A 24,308-nucleotide genomic window follows, 5' to 3' on the forward strand; every position below is an offset into this window, starting at 1 on the left:
AACATAAGGATTTTTTTTTTTTTAAAGAGTCTTTTAAAACACTGCCTCTTCTGCGAAGTTACTTGTCCAGCTTGTTGGAATAAACTTTTCTTTTCATGGCCTAACTTTCAAAATTCCTTGTCTTGGAGATGAAAGGTCACGGCATCATCTGTACCTTCTCTGGCTATTCATGACTCATTGGATAAATTTCAAACCCTCAACATAGTATATAAGACCTTTCCCACTTTGGTCCCCTGCTTATCTATCTTACTACCATTTTTTTAGTTATTCTTTCCTTTGCTCACTCAATTCTAGGCCACATGAGTCTCCTTATCTTCCTGGAATATAACACATTCTTTGCCATCACGGAGCCTTTACACATGCTGTTTCTTCTGCTTGGAATGGCCTTTCACCAGTTATTCACTTGGTTCACATCTTCTCATTCTGCAGGTAGCCTTCAAAGGTTACTTCTTTTGAGAGGCTTCCTTGACCTATCCAAGTTTGGTGGATTATATTTCCCTTGTTATGTGTTCTCCCAGCCCTCTGTGCTTCCCCCTTTCTTGTCATATTTACCCACAAATGTTTGTTTAATACCTACTTTCCACCACACTGCAAGTTTCAAGAAGGCAAACATTGTTATGTGTCTTGTTCATCTCTGTATCCTGAGTGCCTGGCACCATGCCTGATACTTACAAAACATTCAACATATATTTGTTGAATGAAAAAATCTAGTCCAGCCTCATTGTAGAGATGAAAATATGGAGGCCCATAGAGGGAGAGGGATTTACTCAAGGTCACACAGAGAACCAGTGGCATAGAAAAGACTGTATCCCAGGACTTCTAACTTCTGGTGAAATTCTCCTTTCTATACATGCACCTCCACTACAGTACTTGTTACTTGTACATACTTATGTGAATTCCTTGAGGGAAGGGACCACATTTTATACATGTGCTGTCCAATTAGCTACTAGCTACATGTGGCAATTGAACTGGAAACATGGCTAGTCCAAATTGCAATGTACTATAAGTGTAAAATGCACACTGCATTTCAAAAAATGTAGAATATCTCATTAATAAATTTTTACATTGTTTATAGGTTAAGACAACATTTTGGATGCATTGGGTTAAATAAAATATATTATGAAAATTACTTGCACCTATTTATTTTTCAAATTTTAATGTAGCTATTAGAAAATTTAGAGCTCACATTATATTCTATTGGATATATATTACTGGTCTGTTCTATAGTTTTCCCCCTTTGTACCAAACATAGAGTTTTGCAGCCAGTAAGGCTCAACACAGCCTGTTGAATAAAGTTGAGCTGTAGTTGGTAGGTTAGTTGCTGCCACCTCTCTTGTCAATGTCACTGGGCTTGTGGGGAACATCACAGTAAATCTTCTATGGCCAGGCCCAGGTACACATGAAGTTTTTCCATCCTGGCCTGGAGGTGCCCTATAAATTGCATCAGCCTTTGGTTTCTTTTCAGAGGAAGCTCCAGTGCAATCATATGCACAGCAATCACTGGGGTTAAGGTGGAGTGTGTAGACACTGTCCTCTTACACAGGAAGTGGCCTCAGCTTTGCAATTGTTCTTGGGGCTTTTTCTTGACAGGTTTCCAATAAGAGATGGGATTAAATGAGCAGGGAAATAAACTTGAAATTAAAAGAAAGATTTCATGGAGATGAGGTAAGCCAAGGAATGTGGGGAACTTGGGCTATGAGGATCCCTTCTTTTGATAGTGCACTGGTACATTAATTTATTCAACTTGCAGTTCTGGGATAACTATTTCATGTATGGCCCTGTGAAGAAAAGAAGGGATCAGACATGAGTCTGACTTTGGGCAGTTCTTGGGAGAGACAGACACATAAGTGTGCTATGAACAGGTTTTGGGCACTAGAGGCAAGCACAGTGGGGAGCAATTATTTTCAGTGGGAGAAGGGTGGTCAGAGAAGGCTTTTCAGAGATCATGAACATCATTATTTTGTCTCTCCATCTTTTAAGATATAGCTAAAATCCTACCTTCCCAAGAACCACCTCCTTGTCCCCTGCCCTAGAACAGTCACACTCTTCTGACAGCACTTTGTATTTTTGTCAAATTATCTTATCTCATACTGAAGAAAAACATAGTTCCTTGGGTGCATGCCTTCCCAAGAATCCCTCAATATGATGTGGTGGCTGAGGCTCAAACAGGCTGTGCGTGATTTTTCAAGGGCATATAGTTAATGAGTTACAGAGGTGGGTCTATAACTCAGGGGCTAAATCCTACAATGTAAGACACAATGACTCTGACTCAAAATTCAGTTGTTCCTTCCATTCCAGCACTGAGTGAATAAATGAATGTATCTACAGTGTGGGACTCCAGCACTGCCTAACAGCCCTGTCCATCCAACTCCCTTCTCCCTCATCCCCCTTAATAGGCTTAGCCAAGTAAAAAAGCATCCAAAATGAGAGAACTGTGAGTCTTTTGGTTGGACAACAGACCTAGAGGAAAGTTCCCTTTGTGCTATTGCTGCAAAGTTGGCCCTTCTCAACATGCTTTGTGCTTATGAGGTAAAGAGGGACTTCAAGGATCCCAATATCTTTGCTCTAATTCAGGTCTTCTGCATAGATGGCATGATTTGCACGTCCTTCTGGCTCCCAAGGCTCTCTTTCATGGACATACTATGTGGTTCAAAGTGATCACTATTAATTACTATTTTAGGTAAAAACATTGCCTCCAAAAGGCCCCTTTTAAAAAGTTAGTAGATTACTTTAACTGATAGGTGAAAAAAAAAAAAAAAAGAGTGGGCAACTGAAATTACTCAATCTCTGTGAAGTAAGTAGAAAAGATGGAGTCCCTCCCTAAGAAAGTGCCCACAGGACAATCCTGACTCCACCCCAAGCTTTTAGTCAGAAACCAAAAATAAAAAGGAACTGAATCTTTCTAGAAGCCATATCTGGGGAAACTGGTCTCAAGGACAAAGCCAATAAATTATTCTGGTAGAAGGAAGTTTCTGCAGAGTAGTGTAACTGCAAGTGAATCTCTATCCCAAGTTGTCCCTAGTCTCTAGACCCTGCAACCACAAGGAAGCCCACAGTGAGGGAGGGGCAGGGATAGAGCAGTTTATAAAGAAACCAAGGAATATTTGAGTCGGAGAGGCCACTAAGATCATCTAGTTGAGCTTATGTTGATTAAATAGAAAACCAAAGCTAGGGGAGGAAACAGACCTAACAAATCTAGGACTGGGGCACCAAACTCCTGGATCCCAGCAGATAGTCTTTTCTCTTGAACCTTAATTTATAAGACTGTATGTAGCTTGGATAGATTGATTATTCACCAGGGTTTGAGCACTGCTCAGGGTCCTACTTCTGTTATGTAGATTAAGGACTGGGACTTGAGCACTGAAATCATTGAAAGCAATCACAAGTATACCCTAAAAGCATTGAAAAATTGCCTCTCCCTTCTGCCATGTTATCAGGTTTCATGATGTAGAGCACTGCATAATGGGAATCCAATTTCTTCCAGACTGCGAATGGGGACTGCCCAAGGATTGCAAACATGTGGCACTAGGAAGTCATTCTCTTTCTTCTCACACTTTTCATGAAGCCTGGATCTCACAGTTGAACTTAATATGGTCTGGCACCATATTTTCCTTCTCAAGGTCAACTACTTTCTTCTCTCCTTGTAGCCATTGTGGGAGAGTAGAAAACACTTAACATTTGGAGTCAAAAAGACCTGAATGCAAATTCTGTCTCCTCCATTAATTCTTAGTTTTGTGTTTGTAGGCAAGTCATTTTACTTCTATGTGCTTCAGTTTCTTCATCCTCTCATAGGGATGATAATACCATAACAGAGTTGATGATTAAATGAGATAATACATGTAAAGCACATAATCTTATTATTAATAGATGTGAATTTCCTTCTTTCCTTCTTTCTGTAAGTGGCTGGATGCCAAAATGTGATCTGTGGCCAGAGCTGTGCCAGCAAGGGCCAGCTTCATAAAGCATGTGACTTGTAAAGTTTCCCAGGTCTCCATGCTTAAGAAGACCTCACACAATAGGGGTTAATGTTCTGCTGTCATCATCCTGAAATTCTTACTTTTTTTTTAATAGGAGGCCCCTCATGTACATTTTACACTAGGTCTTGCAAATTATGCAGCTGTGCCAGGTGAGAAGCCATGTCAAAGGGAAGTAAAAAGGGTATTTCAGGACCAGGATGCATTCTGACAGCGAAAGAACCCATGCTTTGGAGTTGATAGAAGTGGATTTAAATTCCAGCTATGCCACTAATTTGCTTTTTGATATCAGGAATTTTCTTTCATCTATCAGAAGGTCTGTTTCTTAATTTTGACAATGTGGATTTTCATTTGATAATGTCTCAGCTGTGATCCCAGGATTCCCTCATTAACATTGGGATAAATGTTAATGCAGCATGGAGCTCCCTCATTGCAGCCTGGAGAACCAGTATCTGTTGGAAGTCAGCTACGAGTGGGCGTGTGTGTGTGTGGGGGTGGTGCATGGCAGTGGGAACTGTTGCTGCAGTAGCGAACCCTTTCACAACAGCACTGTTTTGTCATTTTGCACCCAGATTTCCGTTGGCTAACCTCAGCCTTATCTTCCTCATTTCTGTTTCCTCTTGAAGACACCAAAGGCCCTTCAAAACACACGACCTTCCTCCTCCAGGCAAAAAGCCCAGTTACCTCTGGCCTCTGCAGTTTGGCTCATCACCAGGGAACTTTTGCCTCCTTTGAGACCAAGACACCACTCCGGTAACAGGTATAATATCTATTTGTCCTCTCTGCTTGGATTCCCAAGCTGGGGCAGTGTCCATGGCTACCAAACATGGCTTGGACCTGCCTTTCCCATTCTCCTTATACTCTCCTCAGGGATCCTAGGTCAAGGGTGGGTGAGAAGAATGTTCCCAGTTGTCTTCTATCCTGAAACTTCTAATAGTGAGAAAGGAGGATGACATTTCTTCTTCAAACAGGCTTTTTAAGAGATAGCCACATGGAAGTGGAATGTTCTCTGGACTCAGGGGTTAGGAAATTTGAGTAGCAGCCCTGATTTTGCCATTTACCTAAAGACTCTTTTTGTTTTTATATCCCTTATTTTGATGGTTGTCAACTCTCTATTGAGAAAGGACGTAAGAGTGATGATGAGTAAATATCTCTGGGTGGGGCTGAATGGGGGGATGAACCATGCCTAAAAAAATTCCATACTGCCTCCAGTATGTATGAGGAGACCCAACTGGATTAGGTGCAGGGCAAGTCCTGCTGTTTGTTGTGTTAACCCTGCCAGGGTAGATCAGGGGGCAAATGATGTTGTTTTGTCTAGTATGACAGAACCAAGAGAAGAGCTTTCAGAGTTCCTTAATATCTCTATGTAGCTATTCACATCTTCTTCCTATGGGTCTGACCAGCCTTTCTCAACTGAGCCTACTTTTCTTATATATACTCTTTTGGAGAGGCATGGACTAGAACATCAAGAGTGGAAATAAAACCTATTTGGTTTCAGCTTAGCTACTGACTCTTTCCATTAATACTGGGGTGACATGATCTCTAAGGCTCTTCAACTTTGAGTGTACTAAGAAGAAATCTTTAGCCATTTTATATTTCTCTCTTTTTTTATGAAGTCAGAAAGGGCTTTCAGGAGGCTGCAGACATCTCCAGTTTATCCAGGTCTTCTCACTGGAGCTGGTAGCCAATGAGGGTAATTATAGAAAAAGGCACCAATCCAGTTCTCTCTGTCTTGCCATCCTGAACTCAAACTCTATTAATCAGCTTTCTTGGCTGGCTTCCACCCACAGATCCAGGGACTGAACCAAGGTACCTGTGACCACCTATATGGGAAACTCTGGAAAGCTCACCAAACACTTTCCAGAGCTGGACCAAACACTTCACCAAACAATTCTGCCAGGTAAGTCTTGTCCCCATTTCCAGAGAAGACAACTGAAGCTCAAAGAAAGACTTGTCCAATGCCATGATTGGTTAGTTGGTACCTAAGGCAGCATTAGAATCCAAGTTTTTATGATTCTTTGCACTATACCATATATGGTGACCAAGATTGTTGCTTTGGCTGAAAGAACCACAATTCTGGGTGGCTTGAGGTGGATTGAATAGATAAGAGATGTGAGGGTATGGGAAAAACTCTTTATAGACGTATATTTGAAGTCATTCCTAGATCTCAAATTGGAGAAGCATGTCACCCTCTCACCAACATACATTAAACTAAAAGAGTTGAGTTTTTTTTTTTTTAACTACTTTTTTTTGTTGCTGTTCCTGAAAGACAAGTCCCTCTGCCTTGTCTTAGCTGGGACAGGGCATTCTGACCTCATGGGGCAGTTTTCTATTCCTGAAAATCTTGCAATGTTTGCCACTTTTCATGCCATTATTTAATATAGGCCAGCTACTTTCTCATAGATGAATTGCCACAGTGGAGAGGGTGAGACATTTGACACAGACAACCTGGAATTTTTATCAACAGGATCTGGGTGTTACCAAGGGAATTTCCCTAGAAGTTCCAGACCTGACCATCTGCTGGCAGCTTCCTCATTTCCCTAATGGCTGTGGGTGGAAAGATCCCAGTGCCTAACTGCCAAGTCTACTGCTTGTCTTTTGCCATCCTTGTGGATGTATCTCCCTTTTCCCAGAGAGATATACATAACAGGGAGGTAAAAGAACCAATGAGGAAAACTGAAAGGCACAATGGGGTGATAAGGCACAGCCCAAACTGTACAGCTTGTATAACTTTTAGCAACTCTCTTCCTCAATATGAACCTTTGTTTCCTCATTTATAATATGAGTGGGTAAGACTAAATGATGGTCATTTTATAGCTGCCATTCTTGAGTCCTGATGGGACAAGGGAGACCATGTTAGGAAAGGCTGAGGCCATAAAGCATTCCTGTTTCATCTGTCCTGACCCTGTTAAATCAATTGTCAATGGCCCTTGCTTTCCTTCTGGTAGCACAACCACCATTTTTGAACATTTTTTATGCATCAAATACTGAACTAAAAGCTTTATATACATTACCTCATGCCATTTTCACAATAACTTATTAGGTAGGTACTCATACCCATTTTGTGGATGTGGAAAACAAACTCAGAGAGATGAATAATTTATCTGAAGTTTCTTAGCTACTTAGTGACAGAGCCAAAATTCAAGCCTATGTTTAACCTCAAAGTCTATGTTCATAACCACAAGACTGTGGGAGAGTAGGGAAGGGAGGGCATGGACACTGACTCTGGGGCCTAGTCCTTTCCTGAGGTCAGAGCGGCAGGACAATGACCAAATTCTCTCCCTACTGCATATAGGAGTCCACTGAAGCTTGGAACCCCAAGAAATGCCATAGCTATAGTACTCAAGCCTGAGGACCCCAACTTGAGCACTGGGGCCTCATCTGTGATCTCAACTGGGCCTTCCCTTAGGATCCATCTTCTGGTTGGGAGCCTTATGCCTAGTTTGCTCACTTCCCTATTCTGATGTTTCAGCTAGTCCTTATCCTCAGCAGTTTCTCTGGAGTTCAGGGTGTGACTCATTTTTCTTTCTTTCCCTCCAGGGCCACATCTCCCAGGAAGATCTTGCCTCCCCACTGAAGCCCCTGGCCTGGCCTCCTGCAGTGCCACGCTCCGTGTATTTGACAAGCTGAGTTGGACACTCCGTGTGGTAGAGTGTCAGTTTGTCAAATACCCCAAGTGCGGCACATGCCTAACAGCTCCAGGCCAGGGCAGTTGGGATACAACAAATAAATTGCCAACTGGATACAAGATCACTTGCCAAACATGAACTAATCTGTCACAAGTTATTTCCAGTGACTCTGAGGGAACTGAAGCATTGTATCTGAGGTTGCCAGGGGAAAAGTGAGGCAACTCTTGAAGCTACAGCCCTGTACTGTTTTTATATTGTCAGAGCCTGAGGGGGGCATAATGGTCTTAGAAAGGTATATAGGGCCCAGGGATGGACGTGCTCTTTGATTCATATTTCCTTTCTTCACATTCCTCTACAGAGTCTCCCAGTAAGGACACTAGAACTTTCACACAAGCTTCATGACAGGGCTTAGAAACCCACTTTCCTGATATTCAGCCTTGACTTCTAAATGCATTTTGACCTTATTTATTTTTTCCTCTTCCTCATGTCTTTTTTTCCTTCTGGTTATACTTCCTCCATTTTTTTTCTGCCTATTCAATTATTTCTCATACTTCTGGTCCAGCCAAAATCTAGTCTCTCCAAAGACTTGTGAAAGTTAGCCTACACTTTTTTTCTTCTTCATTCGAACACTCCTTGCTTTGGTCCTTATATGTACCCCTTTCTTCTCCTATTGCCTAATAGCACCTCTTAAACTGTTAGTAAACTTTTCCAGGGGATGTTTTTGAATTCCCCAGTAAATTGTGAGGACAGCACTATGTTTCCTTGATTGCTGTCTCCCCTTTCCATCCCTACCCCAGCATGCAGCTCAGTACTCTGGTTACAGAAAATAATAAATGTTTACTGATTGATTGACTTTGTACTAGACCATTATCCTTGGTTTTGGATCAAAATGCCATCCAGGAATTTTGTGAAAAAAATTAAACTGTGGTCATGATAATGCTATAGGGTATGTGAGGGGTTTTCCTCCTGAGAAATAGTGTCAGGGGTGGAGGAGAAAGGCAAAAAAAAGTAGGCTCAGAGGACAAATAGGTTTTGAAATTATGTGGTAACTCAAAGTTATACAGATGTTTTATTTCAGGATTTTCAGAGCCTTTAATATTCTAATGTTGCACTGGAAATCTCCAATAGAGAGCTATAGAATGAAACATTTCTCATGTCTATCTAATCGTGGAATTTTTTTTTCTGTAGGTCATCCCTTGGATAAAACTTGGAAAACTGTCCTAGAGGGACTTCATATCTTCTCTCTTTTTTTGGGAATCTCCTTTTTTCAGTTTTCCAGCTTTCCCTGACTAGCCATCTGCCTACAACAATTATATATTATCATCCCATGTTTATTTAGCTTACCCTGCAGGTTTGGGCTAGCCCTATACCCAGGACTCTCTTACTGGCTTGTCTTGTATGGAAAAAAAGTATTAGTTTTTGGGCAAAGATGATATCCATAAGCTTTCTACTGCAATGAATATGCTCCTAGGAGTTCACAGACCTGTTTTCTGGTGTCTGTTCTGTCATTGACTTGATGTGTGTGACTTTAGACTGTTACTGTTCCTCTCTAGGCTTTATTTCCTCATCTGTAATAAGGGAGAATTAAAATCAATGATCTCTAAGCTTTTTAAGACAAGAGACTCTGAAATATCCCCAGGAGTCCATAGCTCCTATGGGGGTAACAGGGAAGTGTCCCTGGGTTTGGGGCTCCTTTTATTAATGGACATATGGTTAGGATTCTCTTCTTAAGCCTAGTCATTCCTTTCTCCAAAGGTAGTAGGAAGAGATAATTTATTTTTTCCTGAGGCTGTGGGGTCTGGACACAGCTGTTTCATGAAAGAAGCTGAGGTTTCTCCTGGGTGGGTCCCTGTTTCAGAGGCTTGTAAGCATGGTGGGGAAGAATACGTTGCTCCTTTCACCAGCTATGTGAATCTGGCTTATTGGGGAAAACACTGAGGTTTTGACCATGGACTTGGTGGGTTGATGGTGGTGAAGCAGAGGATTCCTTCTTGTTCATTTCTTTGTACTATTTTGACTTATGTAATCATCCAAAGAGAAGCTCTTGGTGAAACCTGAGCTGACATTGGGACTGCACTGGAATGAAAAGCAGCAAAAACAGGTTGCATGAAGAGCAAAGAGGTTGATTTGACATGAATTATATGAGGGAAAGGAAGTAGTGTTGAGCCAGCCTAGAACAGGTCCTCACAGAGGAGACTGAAATAAAGTTGTATGCATGTGTGCACACACACAAATGGACAAACACAAACACACACACACACACACACCCCTACACTCTTATTTCCCATTTATGCTTGATGAAAAAGACTTCCTTGCTTTGACCCTCACTCTACATTGTAAGAAGAGGCCAGGGGATAGAGATGACTTGTGATGAATACAACTACTGCAGAGATTTTAGGATTCTAGGAGGTAGAAATCTTTGAGGGTGATATATCCATACTTTAGAAAGAAAGGAGCCCTTTATCTCTGCATCCACAGTCCCCTGAAATAGAAGAAAGGATCCTTCATTTTCAGGTTTCCAATTGACTTAAGAGAGTCATCCAGGTGGAGTTGGCAGGGTTACAGAGAAAGGGATGGAAGGCAGTTGGGTACTAACTTGCCAAACATTCATTGTGTCCCAGATGGGTCCACCTCTGAAGTAAGGTAAAGATGGCATGGGTAGGAAAGAGAAAGACCAAAAAAGAAAAGGTGCTATTTATAATTCCAAGTCCCCAAACATCTCAACTAGTCTCACTTTATTCACTTGGTAGGTACTTGAGAGAAGACCAATACAACCAAGGTTGCTATCATGATTAGATATTTATTGAGCATCAAAAGAATAGCAGAGCACTAGACTCACAGTTCAGGAGCAAAACTGAATTCTGACCTGTTACTTACAAATCTTATTTAAAAGCTATCTGGCCCTAAAAAAAAAGGAAGTGATCCTGGAAACAACTGGTCCCCTCAGCTGGCAAAGCTGAGTTTCCCTCTGGTCTTCTGGTGGCAAGAGGCCAAAGTTGCGTGGTATCTGGAAGCATGATGACCAAGTCTTAATGCTATGGGAACTTCCCTCTGGTGTTCAAAGAGAAGCAGTAGAAGAAGGGAAAACAGAAGGGTCTAAGACCTGACCGAGTAGCAGTGCATATGGTAACTTCTTAGGCAAAGCCAGTCACTCTTAGGAACCTCAGTGTTGGGCAGGGAAGACATGTTGGGTCATCCAGGAAGAGAGGTAACAGGGAAGGTGGCTATGCAGAAAGCAGGGGCTTAATAGGCAATTATATCAGCAGGCCCTGGCTTAGCAGGGCATTTTTAGCAGACGTCCTTGTCCTTGGTGGCCAAAAGCTCATAATCTGGGGGAACTGTATGCAGCAGGTGAGCATAGTCATTGTTGATCTGGGCGATGATCTTGTACTCCTAGCCCAGCCAGGGATCCTCGGAGTAGTCATTGCCTGGAGTCTGGGAAAATGGCTCTTTGCTGGAGCAGCCACTTGTGAAAATGGCCACTCTCCAGGTTTCACCAGAATTGCTGGCCTCCCTGGAATGTGCCCTGTGGCCCAAGATCCCACCACCCGTAAAGAGGGAATTGAGGCTGGGATTCTAGTTTCCCACACTTCTGTCCCAATTCTTGCCAACTGACCCTTAGGTTCTTGTTTTATCAAGGGATTCTGGGAACAGGAGGTTGATGGACCTGGATTATCCTGTGTGATCAGTGAGCCAAGAAAGAACCTCAGGAGGTGCTTCAGAGAGGGAAGAAAGTAGTGTCCTGACCCTGAAGGCCTCTGGGCTTAGAATTGGGTTTGTGCCAACCTCCTTTTCCTCCATGCCAGTGACTAACAGAATGAGGGCAGGGAAGGGTTCAGAAGATGGAAGAGAAGAGGCAGTCTTACCTGGCCACTTCGTAGACATGCTCTAGAAAAGAAGGAGGACTCAAGTCAGAAGTCACCATGGGGAGTGGACAAGGGCTAAAAGTGGACACTGGTTACCAGTCAAAGGGTAAGGGAAGGGGAGAGAGAAGGGAGGACTGGGAGGTATTGGGAAGGTACACTGAAGCACAGGGATACAGATTTCTCAGAGAAAGGAAGAGGAAGCACACTTGGTTACTATCCTCTTTGGCATACTCTGACTCAGGACATTGGGCTGGAACAGTTGCTTGGTGTGGTGGGGGAAGGACATTGGAACTGGACCCACTCCCCACCCAGGAATCTTGCCAAAGATTCCAGGGAGTTTTTGTGGAAACTTGGTGGCCAGGCCAGAGCCCAGACAGAAGGGGCTGAATTAATCTGTCAGGGACCATGACCAAAGCCAAAATGCATTCACCTCCGCGGTGCACCCAAGATAGGTCTTTAAATAGAACACCATTGCCCCCTAGTGTCTGTGGAGGAGAACTATCTACATTCTGTGCAGGCTTAAAAGCTCTATAAATCCTGGTACAAAGATAGATGTCTCTTGGTACTGCCCTCTAGGGGTTTATAATCTTACAGGAATACAACTGGGAATGCATGCATTAAACCATAAAAAAGCAAACAGAGCATGCCATACACCCTTTACTTTGTGATACAGCCATTGTGTTTCCATGTCTTACCTCCCCCATTGGCCTGGTAGTTCCCATAACACAGGTATTGTCTTTTTCATTATTATATGTCCACTGCCTGGCACATAGTAGGCAATCAGTAACTACATGTTAAATTGAACTGATGGCCCAAGGCTATCTCTCTCTTATAGAGAGGTAAATAATAGAAATTTTGGGAAGGCAATCTAGATGGGAAAAAAAAAAAACAACATAAGACCATGAGGTGTATGGCTTATTGGCCTGTTTGACTCCAGTGACTGGAAATGAAAATAAGGAGTGGTGGGGGTCAAGAAGATAGGCTACATCAGAGAGGACCTTAAATGGAATGCAACATTTTGACTTTTATCCCCTGGGCCATGAGAAGCCTTGGAAGGTTTTTGAGAGGGAAACAATCAAATATGGTTACAGTTTATACCTAGTCTCATTGAGACATGATGAATATTTTTCCTTTAGTATTCCTGGGATTTGTGGCTACTTGAGATATCTCTACTTTCAAGTTCAGCCTCATGAGTCATAGCTATGTTAACTGGCCAAGACTAGAACTTATACTTAAGACCCAGGAGAAGGAAATACTCAAGGCTCCTTTCTCCCCTTCAGCTGGAGAAAGTCATGGTGGAAACCAGGCTACTTGGGAATAGGAGCTGCTACAGAGAAAAAGACACTAATGTTAGGCAAAATGGCCAGTGCAGCAGGTATTGAGGTGTAGCTAGGTTTTACTTAGAATTCAACATCCAAACTCTCTTTTTCTTCCTCTGTTGGCTCACAGTTGTTAAATGGTCCTGACAACTGCACCTTCATAATGTCACTCCTTTGCTTAAAAAAAACATTGTTGACTTTGAGTTCCTTTGCAAGGCCTAGAGAAAAATTTCCAAGTTCCTTAGGCTGTTATTTAAGACACTCCATAATCAGGAGTAAACTTTTCTTTCCCCCTGCATTTACCCCTGTATTTTCTACATTGACCCCACTCACAATCATCTTTTAAACATTTGCACCTTTACTCTTATAGTTCCTCCTTTCTGGAATGCTGCCTTCTAATTTGTTTTCATCCTCCAAGGCCTGGTCTAAGTCCCATCTCCTTCTAAAAGCCCTTGTTAATCACTTCAGCGCTAACTGATTCTCTTCTCTGAAAACATTTAGCATTGATCTCTCCAGGCTTTGAGTCTATAACCTATATTGCTATGTATGGATATTGATAAATTCCATGTTTCTACTTTGAATTTTCTAAATAAATTCTAAGCAACTTGAGGCCAAAGATTGTGACTTCTCTTTCTCTTACATCCTCGTTAGACAATCCATTACAGAGATGGCTTGTACTAAGCTTGGTACTAAAGATTTGTGAATTAACTTCAATAAATCATATTGTCATTGTTGGATTGCATGTCTGCCTCCATGCATCCCTACCCTCAATCCCAAACTACGCTAAGAGCACTTTGAAGTGCATAGCACAGTGGCTGGCACAGAATTTATGCTTAACTATATTCTCAGAATGAATTAATGGGCAAAGTCACTCAGTCATACTCATCACTCACCTTGTTGGGATGTCTTCCGGCAGAGCATAACATAAGCCATGATGAAGACCACCATACAGCACAGGGAAATGATGAGAACAATGGAAAAGACAGGCAGGCCCTTTCCTAGGAGGTGAAACAAGACAAAGAGGTATATGGTTGAAAATGATTTCAGAAACAGAGATTCCAAGGATCAGCCCAGACTAGCCCATAACTTTTTTTTTTCCATTTTTAATTTTCTCCTGGCTTTATTAGCTATCCAGAGAGACAAACAAGACCCCAAACCTATGAAAAAGACTGGAAAGAGGCTAGAGACTCCATGTATAAACACATTCTTCCAAACCCACTAATTGATGGCTGATTGGCCTGGGCATTTGAATTAGTACCCCATGTTTTCCATGGGGCCAAGAGTAGAGATTTTCACCTACTTTTTTTTTTTTTTCACCTACTCTTAAGAGAAAATAGTACCTTGACTTCCCTCTTCACAAAAATGCTACCTTATTGATATTCTGGTCAATTACTTCTAGCCAAAACATTTTTTTTTCTTTCCCTTGGGGAACCATCTTACACTGTGGGAATGCAAACTGGTGCAACCACTCTGGAAAATATCATTGATGTTCCTCAAAAAGTTAAAGATAGAACTACCCTATAACTATAAATAACTTCTAGGTATTTATCCAAAGGTTACAAACATAGTGATTTGAAGGGGCACATGCACCCTAATGTTTATAGCAGCAATGTCCACAATAGCCAAAATGTGGAAAGAGCTCAGACATCCATTGACAGATGAATGGATAAAGAAGATATGGTACATGTATATATACAATGGAATATTACCCAGCCATCAAAAAGAATGAAATCTTGCCATCTGCAATGATGTGGGTGGAACTAGAAGGTATTATGCTAAGCAAAATAAGTCAGTCAGAGAAAGACAAATACCATATGATTTCATTCACATGTGTAATTTAACAAACAAAAAAGATGAGCATAAGGACACCTGGGTGACTCAGTTGGTTAAGTGTCTGCCTTTGGCACAGGTCATGATCCCAGGATCCCAGGATTGAGTCCCACATCAGGCTCCTTGCTCAGCAGAGAGCCCACTTCTCCCTCTGCCTGTTCTGGCTGCTCTGCCTGCCACTCCCCCTGCTTGTGCTCTCTCTCTCTCTGACAAATAAATAAATAAAATCTTTAAAAAAAGGTGAGCATGGGGGAAGATAAGGAAAAATAAAATAAGATAAAAACAGAGAAGGAGGCAAACCATAAGAGACTCTTAACTCTAGGAAACAAACTGAAGGTTGCTGGAGGGGAGGTGCGTGGAGGGATGATGTAATTGGGTGATGGGCATTAAGGAGGACACATTCTGTAATGAGCACTGAGCATTATATGCAACTATTAAATCACTAAATCCTACCCCTGAAACTAATAATACACTATATGTTAACAAAATTGAAATTAAATTTAAAAAAAATAAGAAAATAATTCTTTTCTTCACACTCTCTGGGCAAGTGCTCAGGTTTCTTTTTCTTCAAAAAATATGTCCACTGAGTCTCCTGAGTTAGCTATCCCAATTGTGCCTACAAACTCAAGGAAACCACCGGACTGGGCTTCTAGTCCTGGATCTGTTATTTACTTGTATGACTGTCGTAGGCAGAATAATGGTTATCCAAGGTGTTCACATCCAAATCCCCGGGATCTATGAGTTTTTTAGTTTAAATTATAAGGAGGAATTAAGGTTGCAGATATATTTAAGTTTGCTAATTAACTGATCATGAGAAGGGGAGATTATCTTGATTACCTGGGCAGGCTCAATATAATCAAAAGGGTCATTTAAAAGTGGAAGAGGGAAACAAAGGAGATCAGAGTTAGAGAGAGACTTGAGGATGCTACATTGCTAGTTTTGAAAATGATGGAAGGGGGCCAAGAGCCAAGAACATGAGTAGCTTCTAGAAGCTGGAAAAAAAACAAAGAACCTGATTCTTCCTCAGAGCCTCCAGAAAAACATAGCTCTGCTAATACCTTGATCTTAGCTCAGTGTGTCAGATGTCTGATCTCCAGGAGTGTATGATAATACATTTGTGTTATTTTAAGGCACTAAATTTGAGGCACTAAATTTTATAGCCCTCAGAGAAAAATAAATAGTGACTACTCAAACTATTGAGTAAGATTTAGTGTTCCCATAAGTTCAATGAAAAGATTGTATAATGTCTAATGCACTTAGAGCTACAGTATTCTGAATCTAGGGGGTGAGATCAAGGGATAGAGGGGTAGGAATCCCATTGCCCTTAGGATTTGTTGCTGCAACTGGTTTTATTTTTACCAGACCCCAAAATACTTTGTCTTAGAAATCTGGAATATTACTCAGTCATAAAAAAATAATGCAATTTTTTGTCATTTGTAAAAACATGGATGAATCTAGAAGGTATCATGCTAAGTGAAAGAAGTCAGAGAAAGACAAATACCATATGACCTTACTCATATGTGAAATTTAAGAAACAAAGCAAATGAACAAAGAAAACAAGAAAACAACAACAACAACAAAAACGGACTCTTAAATATAGAGAACTGGTGATTGCCATCAGGGAGGTGGGTGGGGGGATGGGTGAAATAGGTGAAGGGGATTAAGAGTACACTTATAGGGCACGTGTGTGGCTCAGTTGGTTAAGCGGCTGCCTTCGACTCGGGTCATGATCCCGGAGTCCCAGGATCGAGTCCCACATCAGGCTCCCTGCTCAGAGGGGAGTCTGCTTCTCCCTCTGACCCTCTCTCCTTTCATGCTCTCTCTCACTCTCTCTCTGTCTCTCAAATAAATAAATAAAATCTTAAAAAAAAAAAAAAGAGTACACTTATCATGAGTGCTGAGCAATGTATAGAATTGTTGAATCATTACATTATATACCTGAAACTAATATAGCACTGTGTGTTAATTACACTTGAATTAAAAAAAATAAAATTTAAAAATCTGATATTTGTGGACCTCAGAACTATGGTTGGAGCTGAGAGTACCCAAACTATATTTCTTCTTTGATTTCCTGATCGACCTATTCATTGTTTAGTAGCATGTTGTTTCACATCCATGTATTTGTGTTTTTTCCATTTTTTTTTTTTTGTGTGGTTGACTTCAAGTTTCATAGTGTTGTGGTCAGAAAATATGCCTGGTATGATCTCAATCTTTTTGTACATGCTGAAGCCTTATTTCTGACCTAGGTTGTAATCTATTCTGGAGAGTGAACCATGTGCACTTGGGAAAGAATGTGTATTCTGCTGCTTTGGATGGAATGAGAGAACCCAAGCTATAAACTGATGGAGATTAAAGGAAGGATCCCCCTTAGAGGGAGCCAAGTAGTGAACAAAACAAAACAAAACAAAAACGGATGGAGGATGTTGGGCACACACAAAATATCTGAGAATTTCCATTTCCCTTGGGTTATCTTCTCATTTTCTCAAGCCAACTCTCCAAAAATTATCTTCTAATCTCCCTTGTCTCATTGGATGTTGCTCTGCAAGAGGCATGGAATTATGGAAGCCTTTAAGTCAAAGGTGGCAATGCAAAAGTAGCCCACAAAACAGGTTTGAACTATACCTAAAGATAGACAAAAAGCTGTGCAACCAGCAGGGGAGAAGTACATGGGCATTAAGAAATCCACAATTATTGAACATAATAAAATAAATAAATAAATAATAAATAAATAAATAAAGGTCCTATCTCTCCCCCCAAAATTAAAAAAAAAAAAATAAAATAGTTAAGAAATCCACCATTAATGATACACAATTAGAGGATGAAACCAGTCGTAATGGTCATCACTATTTAGCATCAACTAACTGAAACAAATGCTTACTGTAAACCTGGAGTCTCAGAAGCCCCCTGCTATACTAGGCATTGACACTTTTGTTGCAGGACCATGTGTTGTCTGGAGAGCTCTAAGGGATAAGGCAGACCAGCTCAGGTGATGATAGGTTGTTCAGACTAAGGAAAGCATCTAATTATCAACTATATAACATTTTTTTTCACTATTTTAACCATCAGTGCAGTCATATCAGTGCATACAAGCTGACTACAAGCTCCAGGTGAAACACAAAAAAGCTTCTCTTTGGGGTTTGGAACTTTGAGATCATGACTTAGGGATCCTTGAAACTTTGGAGAAATCAGAAATCAGCTGCAAGCTGCTTGGTGAGCCCTGGTTAAGAGCTTAAGTAATGAAGCCCTGAAATTACCCTTATGTAGTCCAATGCCCATCTCCCTAAGAGAGTTGGCTGAGGTCATGGTGCCATTCCTATTCTTGCTTAGAGTATTTGGAAGGTGTATTATTATGACAACAAAGAACCAGCTAAGAACACATCTACCACTTAACCCCACTTTGACTTTGCTCATTACTGAATTTGTATCTCTCCCTCTCCATACCACCAACTCTGCTCATCTCCAGGGCCTTTGAGCTTTGTGTGGCAAAGTTTTGAAGAATTAAATTCCACATAACAGTGTGTATTGTGGAAAGTTTCAGTTGCAAAGTTCAAAGCCAAGAAGGAAGGATAGACATCCTGAATTTCCTTACCTGGCTCAGCACTGGTCTTCCCAAGGTAGCCATCCACTTCAGTGGTCCAGTTCCAAATCAGGTTCACTGTAGAAGTTGCTATGAGAACAAAGTACTAGGCTCAGAGGCCTCTTTTCCAGCCAAAAACTATGAGGTAGAGTGTGACTGCAAAGTTTGGGTACCTTCATCAGGCATCAATGCTGAGCTTTCTAGAATTCCTTGCCATGTATTGATCATTAGTACCATGAGATGAGGTATCTTAGTTTCTTATTGTTAGTGGTGGGAAGAGGCCCATGGAGGGGGTGGTGCAACGTATCCAAAATCCCACAGAAAGTCAAATTAGGAGCAAAACAGAAGTCAGAGCTTTCTCTTTTCTCACATGAGTATTCCAACTCTCTCTTACTTTTGCCTCAGAAGTTCTCACGAAGAAGGGTATACATATTTATGATTCCACTTTTTCACAACTTTTTAATCATTGCTACCTTTCTTTTATTTCCATTCTGTTATTGTAATGTTTTCTCTGAGGAACCCAGTGACCTCTTGTTACCCATATAATGGCATGGAGTCTCCTCCTTTGGATTCCGTGGCATCATTTCAGGACTCTATTGCACCCAAACCATACTGAAACTCACCTTCCAAAGGAGATTTCATGGTTGTAGGTGCTTCAGTCTTAGCCTTGAGTGGCTTTGAGGAATCTGCAAGGAAAAGAGAGCCCAGTCAAGGGCCCTGGCACCCTTGAGTGAACAGTTGAATGCCCTGGAGAAATTAGTAAATGAGTAAGAAAGCTAACTAAGAGGAAGGAAGTAAAGGCCAGTCAGGTCTATACCTGGACCTCTCTCAGCACTTTTCTTATGATGCTGGAAAGTTGGGTGTTACCTGTTCATCGTTCACATCATTTCAAGGTAGGATTCTTAAACCAGGGTTCATAGACCCCCAAGGAATGTGTAACTAGAGTCTAGAGGGTCTTTCAACATGAATTGGAAAGACATTTTGTTTTTACTATCTTCTGAAATTTAGCTACGAATTTTCTTGAGAGGGACTTAGAAAATATTACAAAGAAGTTGGCTGTGGGTGATGTCAATGGGAATAGTAGAGTTATGACCTCTGGATATTTGTTTCTTCACAGAAGCAATACAATAACTGACAAAATTTTTCAAAATCAACATTTTTTTCCAAAATTAAAAAAAAAAATAACCAAAGGTTTGCATCAATCCAGGGAAAATTTTTAGAAACAAAACAAAACAAAACAAAAACACTTCACTGTTGTTAATAACAGCAATTTGGTGCCATTTGAACTTTCCATAACCCTCTTACTCCTCCCCAGGCCAATAGTAGCTTTGAGTGAGCAGAACAGATCAATTCCCAAATAACTGTCATTATTGACCTGTGCAGTGGTTTCCTGACTCAAAAGGCTTGTCTTTATTAGTTATCCAGTGCTACAACTCTCCCTTGGGAGAGGGGTATATGTGTCACACAGCTGCCTGAGACAATGGATAAGAGTTGAGGGAAACAAGAGACTGACCAAAAAACTTAAAAAGAAAAACTGAAGAATGAAATGTCAATAGGAGTTTTGAAAATCTCTGACACATTCCTAAGACTCTAGAAGGTCACTGCCAAGCATAGTGCTGTGTGCATGTTCAGGAAAGACATGAGAAGGTTATAAGGTTTTATCTCTGGCTAGCCTTGAGACTCCATGTAAGCAAGGAGTAAAGGTTATGACACAATTATAAGCTGCCTGGGTGAGTGCTAAAGACATATTTCAACAGGCAACAGAGACCTTTAAAAAAGATTTATTAGTTTTAGGTATTTAAGGAAATCTCTATTCAATCATTAGCTGACCACTAAGCTAATATAGTAGAGACTTCACTGGCAATCTATGACAAAGAATACCAAAAACTATACTGGATTAATTCAGAAAAGTCAATAAACAAATAAACAGCAAATAGCACAACAAGCAATGTCAACAAGAGGCCCTGGAGAAAGTGAGAATCAGACTTCCATAATTGTCACATTATATTATTTAAAAACTTGTTTTCAACAAAAAATATGAGATATTCAAAAAAAACTAGAAAGCTCATAAACAGGTAAAAAAATCAATAAACGGAAACTGTTTCTGAGGAAGCACGGGTATTAGACTTGCTAAACAAAGATTTTGACTAAATTATTTTAAATATGTTATAAAAAACTAAAGGAAACCATGCCTAAAGAACTGAAAAAATGAAACTGATTCAAACCATATAGAGAATATTAATAAAGAGACATACATTATAAGAGAAGAACCATCTAGAAATACTGGAGTTGAAAAGTAAAATCACCAAAAAGAAAAAAAAAAAAAACACGAGGGGGAGAAAAATTTACTAGAGCTGATTAAAATGGCAAAAGAAAGAATCCATAAACTTGAAAAGATGACAATTGACATTAGCCACAAAAATAAAAAAGAAAATGAGGAAAAATGAACAGTACCTCAGAGACTTGTGGGACACCATCAAGTGTACCAATGTACACATAATAAAAGTCCTAGAAATACAGGATGGAAAAAGACAGAATATTATTTTTAAATAATGTCAAAAAAATCCCAATTTGATGAAAAGCATTATTCTGCAAATATGAGAAGCTCAATGAACTCTAAGTAGGAAAATTAAAAACAAAATCTACACCTAGATACATAATTAAAAGCCAAAGCCATGAAACAATATTGAAAGCAGCAAGAGAGAAGCATATCATCATGTGTAAGAGATTCTCAATAAGATTTATGACTGATTTCTCACTATGTAAAACAGGAAAGAGGTTCCTCAAAAAGTTAAAAATAGAACTACTTTATGACCCAGTATTTGCACAACTAAGCAGTAGTCTAAGGGATAAAGAAAATAGTGATTTGAAGAGGCACATGGACCCCAATGTTTACAGCAGCACTATCTACAATAGCTAAAACATGGAAAGAGCCCAAATGTTCATCAACTGATGAATGGATAAATAAGATGTAATATATATATATATATATATATATATATATATATATATATATATATATTAGTCATCAAAAAGAATCAAATTTTGCCATTTGTGATGATGTGGATGGAACTAGCAAAAGTGGATGGACTACTAAGCAAAAGTAGTCAGTCAGAGAAAGACAAATACCATATGATTTCACTCATATGTGGAATTTAAGAAACAAAACAGATGAACATAGGGGAAGGGGAGGAAAAACAAAATAAGATAAAGATAGTGAGTGAGACAAACCATGAGAGACTCTTAACTATAAGGAACAAACTGAGGGTTGCTGGAAGGGAGGTGGAGGAGGATGGGGTAATTGGGTATTAGGGAGGGCACTTGATGTAATGAACACTGGGTGTTATATGCAAATGATGAGTCACTAAACTCTACCCCTGAAACTAATATTACACTATATGTGAGCTAACTTGAACTTAAATAAAATCTTTAAAGAAAAAAAAGATTTATGGCTGATTTCTTATTGGAAACAATGGAAGTTTTGACACACTGAGATGACATTCAAAGTTCTAAAACAAACATCCCATCAATCAAGAATTCTATATTTAGCAAAACTGTCCTTCAAAAACAAAGGAGAAATTGAAGCATTCCAAGATAAACAATAACTGGGAGAGTTTGTCACCAGCCAATTTGTCCTATGAGGAATCCTAAAGAGAATTCCTCAAACTCAAATAAAAGGACATTAGGTAGTAACTTGAATCAACATGAAGAAATAAAGCATCAGTGAAGATAACTACATAAGTAAATATAAAGAGGGTATAAATGTTTTTTGTTAGTAAGTCTTTTTCTTCTATCTGATTTAAAAGACAACTACATAGTTTCCAGATGGCTGAGTAGTAAGGGGGACCCTATGCTTGCTTTGTCCCTCAAACACAGCCATATAAATGTCAAATCATTCTGAACACCCAAGAAATTGATCTGAGGACTGAGAGAACAAACTGCACATCTAGAGACAGAAAAATGGCCACACCATGGAAGGTAGTGCAGAGAGTTGATTTGGGGGGGAAAGAATTGTGGGTGCTGCAGAGGTGAGGTACCCCTGATCAGGGAGAGAGGAGTGAGATAGAAAGAGAGAGAATGAAAGAATGAAAACAGCGTTCAGGGGACTGAACAACAACAACAAAAACTCTTCCCCAAAACCATTGGTTGGGAAAAGGAGTAGGGCTGACCATCACAAGTTTTTATAAGCAGGGAAGCTCAAAGTCTGAAGTTTTAGAAGTCCGTACCATCAACAGTGTTGTGCCTGGTGGGCTTAGCAGTGCTCCTGTGGGGAAGGAGGGCAGAGGCCCAAGAGCAGATAGTGTGGGCTGAGGATCTCCTGGGTTGCATGTGGAGAAACAGTTCCCCTTCTTAGAGTGCATTTGGGAGAGGTGGTACTGCCTCTCAGGGGACAAAAGAGAAGGCGGGAGCTATTGGCGGTCCCATTAATTAGCATAGCAGCAGAGGCAACTGTTGAAGGCAACTAACCTGGAAGCCAGTTTTTGGCTGTTCTTTACTGTGAACTCCTAGTCCCACATGGTCGTGTGACTGTGTTTCTAGGACAAAGCAGCAGCAGCCACAGCATAGTGAGACCCTCCCCCAGAGGATCAGTGCAGGTCTGGTCTATGCCAGATCCCCAAAATTTGGAGCTTTGAAACTCAGTCACATGCCAGACATAGACACAGGAGTACAGTGCCGCCAGGTAGACAGATGGTTCAGACACAGACAGAGTGAAGGCACAAGAGGGGACAGAAGAGGGGAGATTGTTCACTCTTCTGTGAGGGCTTCCTAAACAGCAACAGGTGCAAACTCCCCTTTCTGGGGTTGAGAGAGTGGAGTGACACCATTTTCCCCCTGCCCACAAGAAGGGACAGACTTCAGTGAGCAACACAGTGCTCCCAGTGGAGGCTGGAACAACTTACACCAAGCCCCACCCTACTGTACACTGCAGATACATCTATACAAGGACAAGTAGCCTGAGAACCAGCGCAGCAAGCCCCTACCCCGGAAGACCAGCCCAACACCCCTGCATGTGCCAAGTCTACTGATCATAGAGTGCTGCAAAGCTTCAGTTCTAGGGGAAATAAGACCTAGCCTTTTCTAACAAGCACACTGAAACACACCTAGTTAAAAGTTGACACACACTGGGGCACCTGGGTGGCTCAGACGGTTGGGCGTCTGCCTTCAGCTCGGGTCATGATCCCAGGGTCCTGGGATCGAGTCCCACATCAGGCTCCCTGCTCCTTGGGAGCCTGCTTCTCTCTCTCTCTCTCTCTCTGTCTCTCATGAATAAATAAATAAAATCTTAAAAAAAAAAAAGTTGCCACACACTGGACCAGGTCCAAACACTCCACACTGCAAGCAAGAAGAAACTCTGCAGAGGACTGATCAGAAGAAAAGAGCGGTCAAAACACAAGAGTGGAGTGCACACAGCATACACCAAAAAAACCTTCCTAAAGCACCATGCTCTGGACAGTATATGACCTCTTCTTAATATAGCCATTACTCTCAAGAGCAGAAAACATAACAGCTTTTCCTAACACACAGTAAACAGAGGTCTAGGCAAAATGCCAAGATGGAAGAATTCATTCCAAAAGAAAGAACTGGAAGACATCATGTTCAGGGATCTAATCAAAACAAATATAAGTGGGGAGTGGGGGGTGAGGCGTTAAGATGGTGGAGGAGTGGGGACCATAAGTTTGTCTGGACCATGGAATTCAGCTAGATAGTTATCACATCATTCCGAACACCTAAAAAATCAGAGATCCAACAAAAGAAATGTTGCAATTCACTACTGGATATTTACCCCAAAGATACAAAAGTAGGGATCTGAAAGGGTACGTGCACCCCAATGTTTATAGCAGCAATGTCCACAATAGCCAAACTGTGGAAAGAGCCAAGATGTCCACCAACAGATGAATGGATAAAGAAGATGTGGTGTATATATATACAATGGAATATTATGCAGCCATCAAAAGGAATGAGATCTTGCCATTTGCAACGACGTGGATGGAACTGGAAGGTATTATGTTGAGCGAAATAAGTCAAACAGAGAAAGACATGTATCATATGATCTCACTGATATGAGGAATTCTTAATCGCAGGAAACAAACTGAGGGTTGCTGGAGTGGGGG

General features: G+C 40.8%; 1 protein-coding gene and 1 long non-coding RNA gene across 5 annotated transcripts in view; one reads left to right on the forward strand and one right to left on the reverse strand.

The window, feature by feature from the left end:
- The first annotated feature begins 1,632 nt into the window (after positions 1-1,632).
- LOC118015171 lies at positions 1,633-8,455 on the forward strand. 2 transcript variants are annotated; one of them, XR_004680570.1, is made up of 4 exons: positions 1,633-1,665; positions 4,601-4,734; positions 5,765-5,874; positions 7,515-8,455. It is a non-coding gene; the product is annotated as an uncharacterized LOC118015171 (long non-coding RNA). The 2 variants fall into 2 exon arrangements; XR_004680558.1 differs by lacking the exon at positions 1,633-1,665 and having other exon boundaries at positions 4,554-4,734.
- Positions 8,456-10,383: 1,928 nt separating this feature from the next.
- VSIG4 (V-set and immunoglobulin domain containing 4) overlaps positions 10,384-24,308 on the reverse strand; it is a 54,810-nt gene continuing 40,885 nt past the window's right edge. Inside the window, exons 4-8 of one of the 3 annotated variants that reach the window (XM_035011683.1) lie at positions 18,819-18,881; positions 18,208-18,285; positions 13,682-13,786; positions 11,470-11,491; positions 10,384-10,610 (exon numbers count right to left, since the gene is read on the reverse strand). In XM_035011683.1, coding sequence (XP_034867574.1) covers positions 10,547-10,610; positions 11,470-11,491; positions 13,682-13,786; positions 18,208-18,285; positions 18,819-18,881 — 332 coding nt within the window. In that variant the 3' untranslated portion in view covers positions 10,384-10,546. Of the gene's footprint in view, positions 10,655-10,686; positions 11,039-11,469; positions 11,492-13,681; positions 13,787-18,207; positions 18,286-18,818; positions 18,882-24,308 lie in introns of those variants that run through there. The other 2 variants (XM_035011769.1, XM_035011602.1) reach the window with 2 other exon arrangements.

Source organism: Mirounga leonina, unplaced genomic scaffold (genome assembly GCF_011800145.1).
Source record: "Mirounga leonina isolate KUSES-001 unplaced genomic scaffold, KU_Mleo_1.0 Mir_101283, whole genome shotgun sequence".
Lineage (NCBI taxonomy): Eukaryota > Metazoa > Chordata > Mammalia > Carnivora > Phocidae > Mirounga > Mirounga leonina.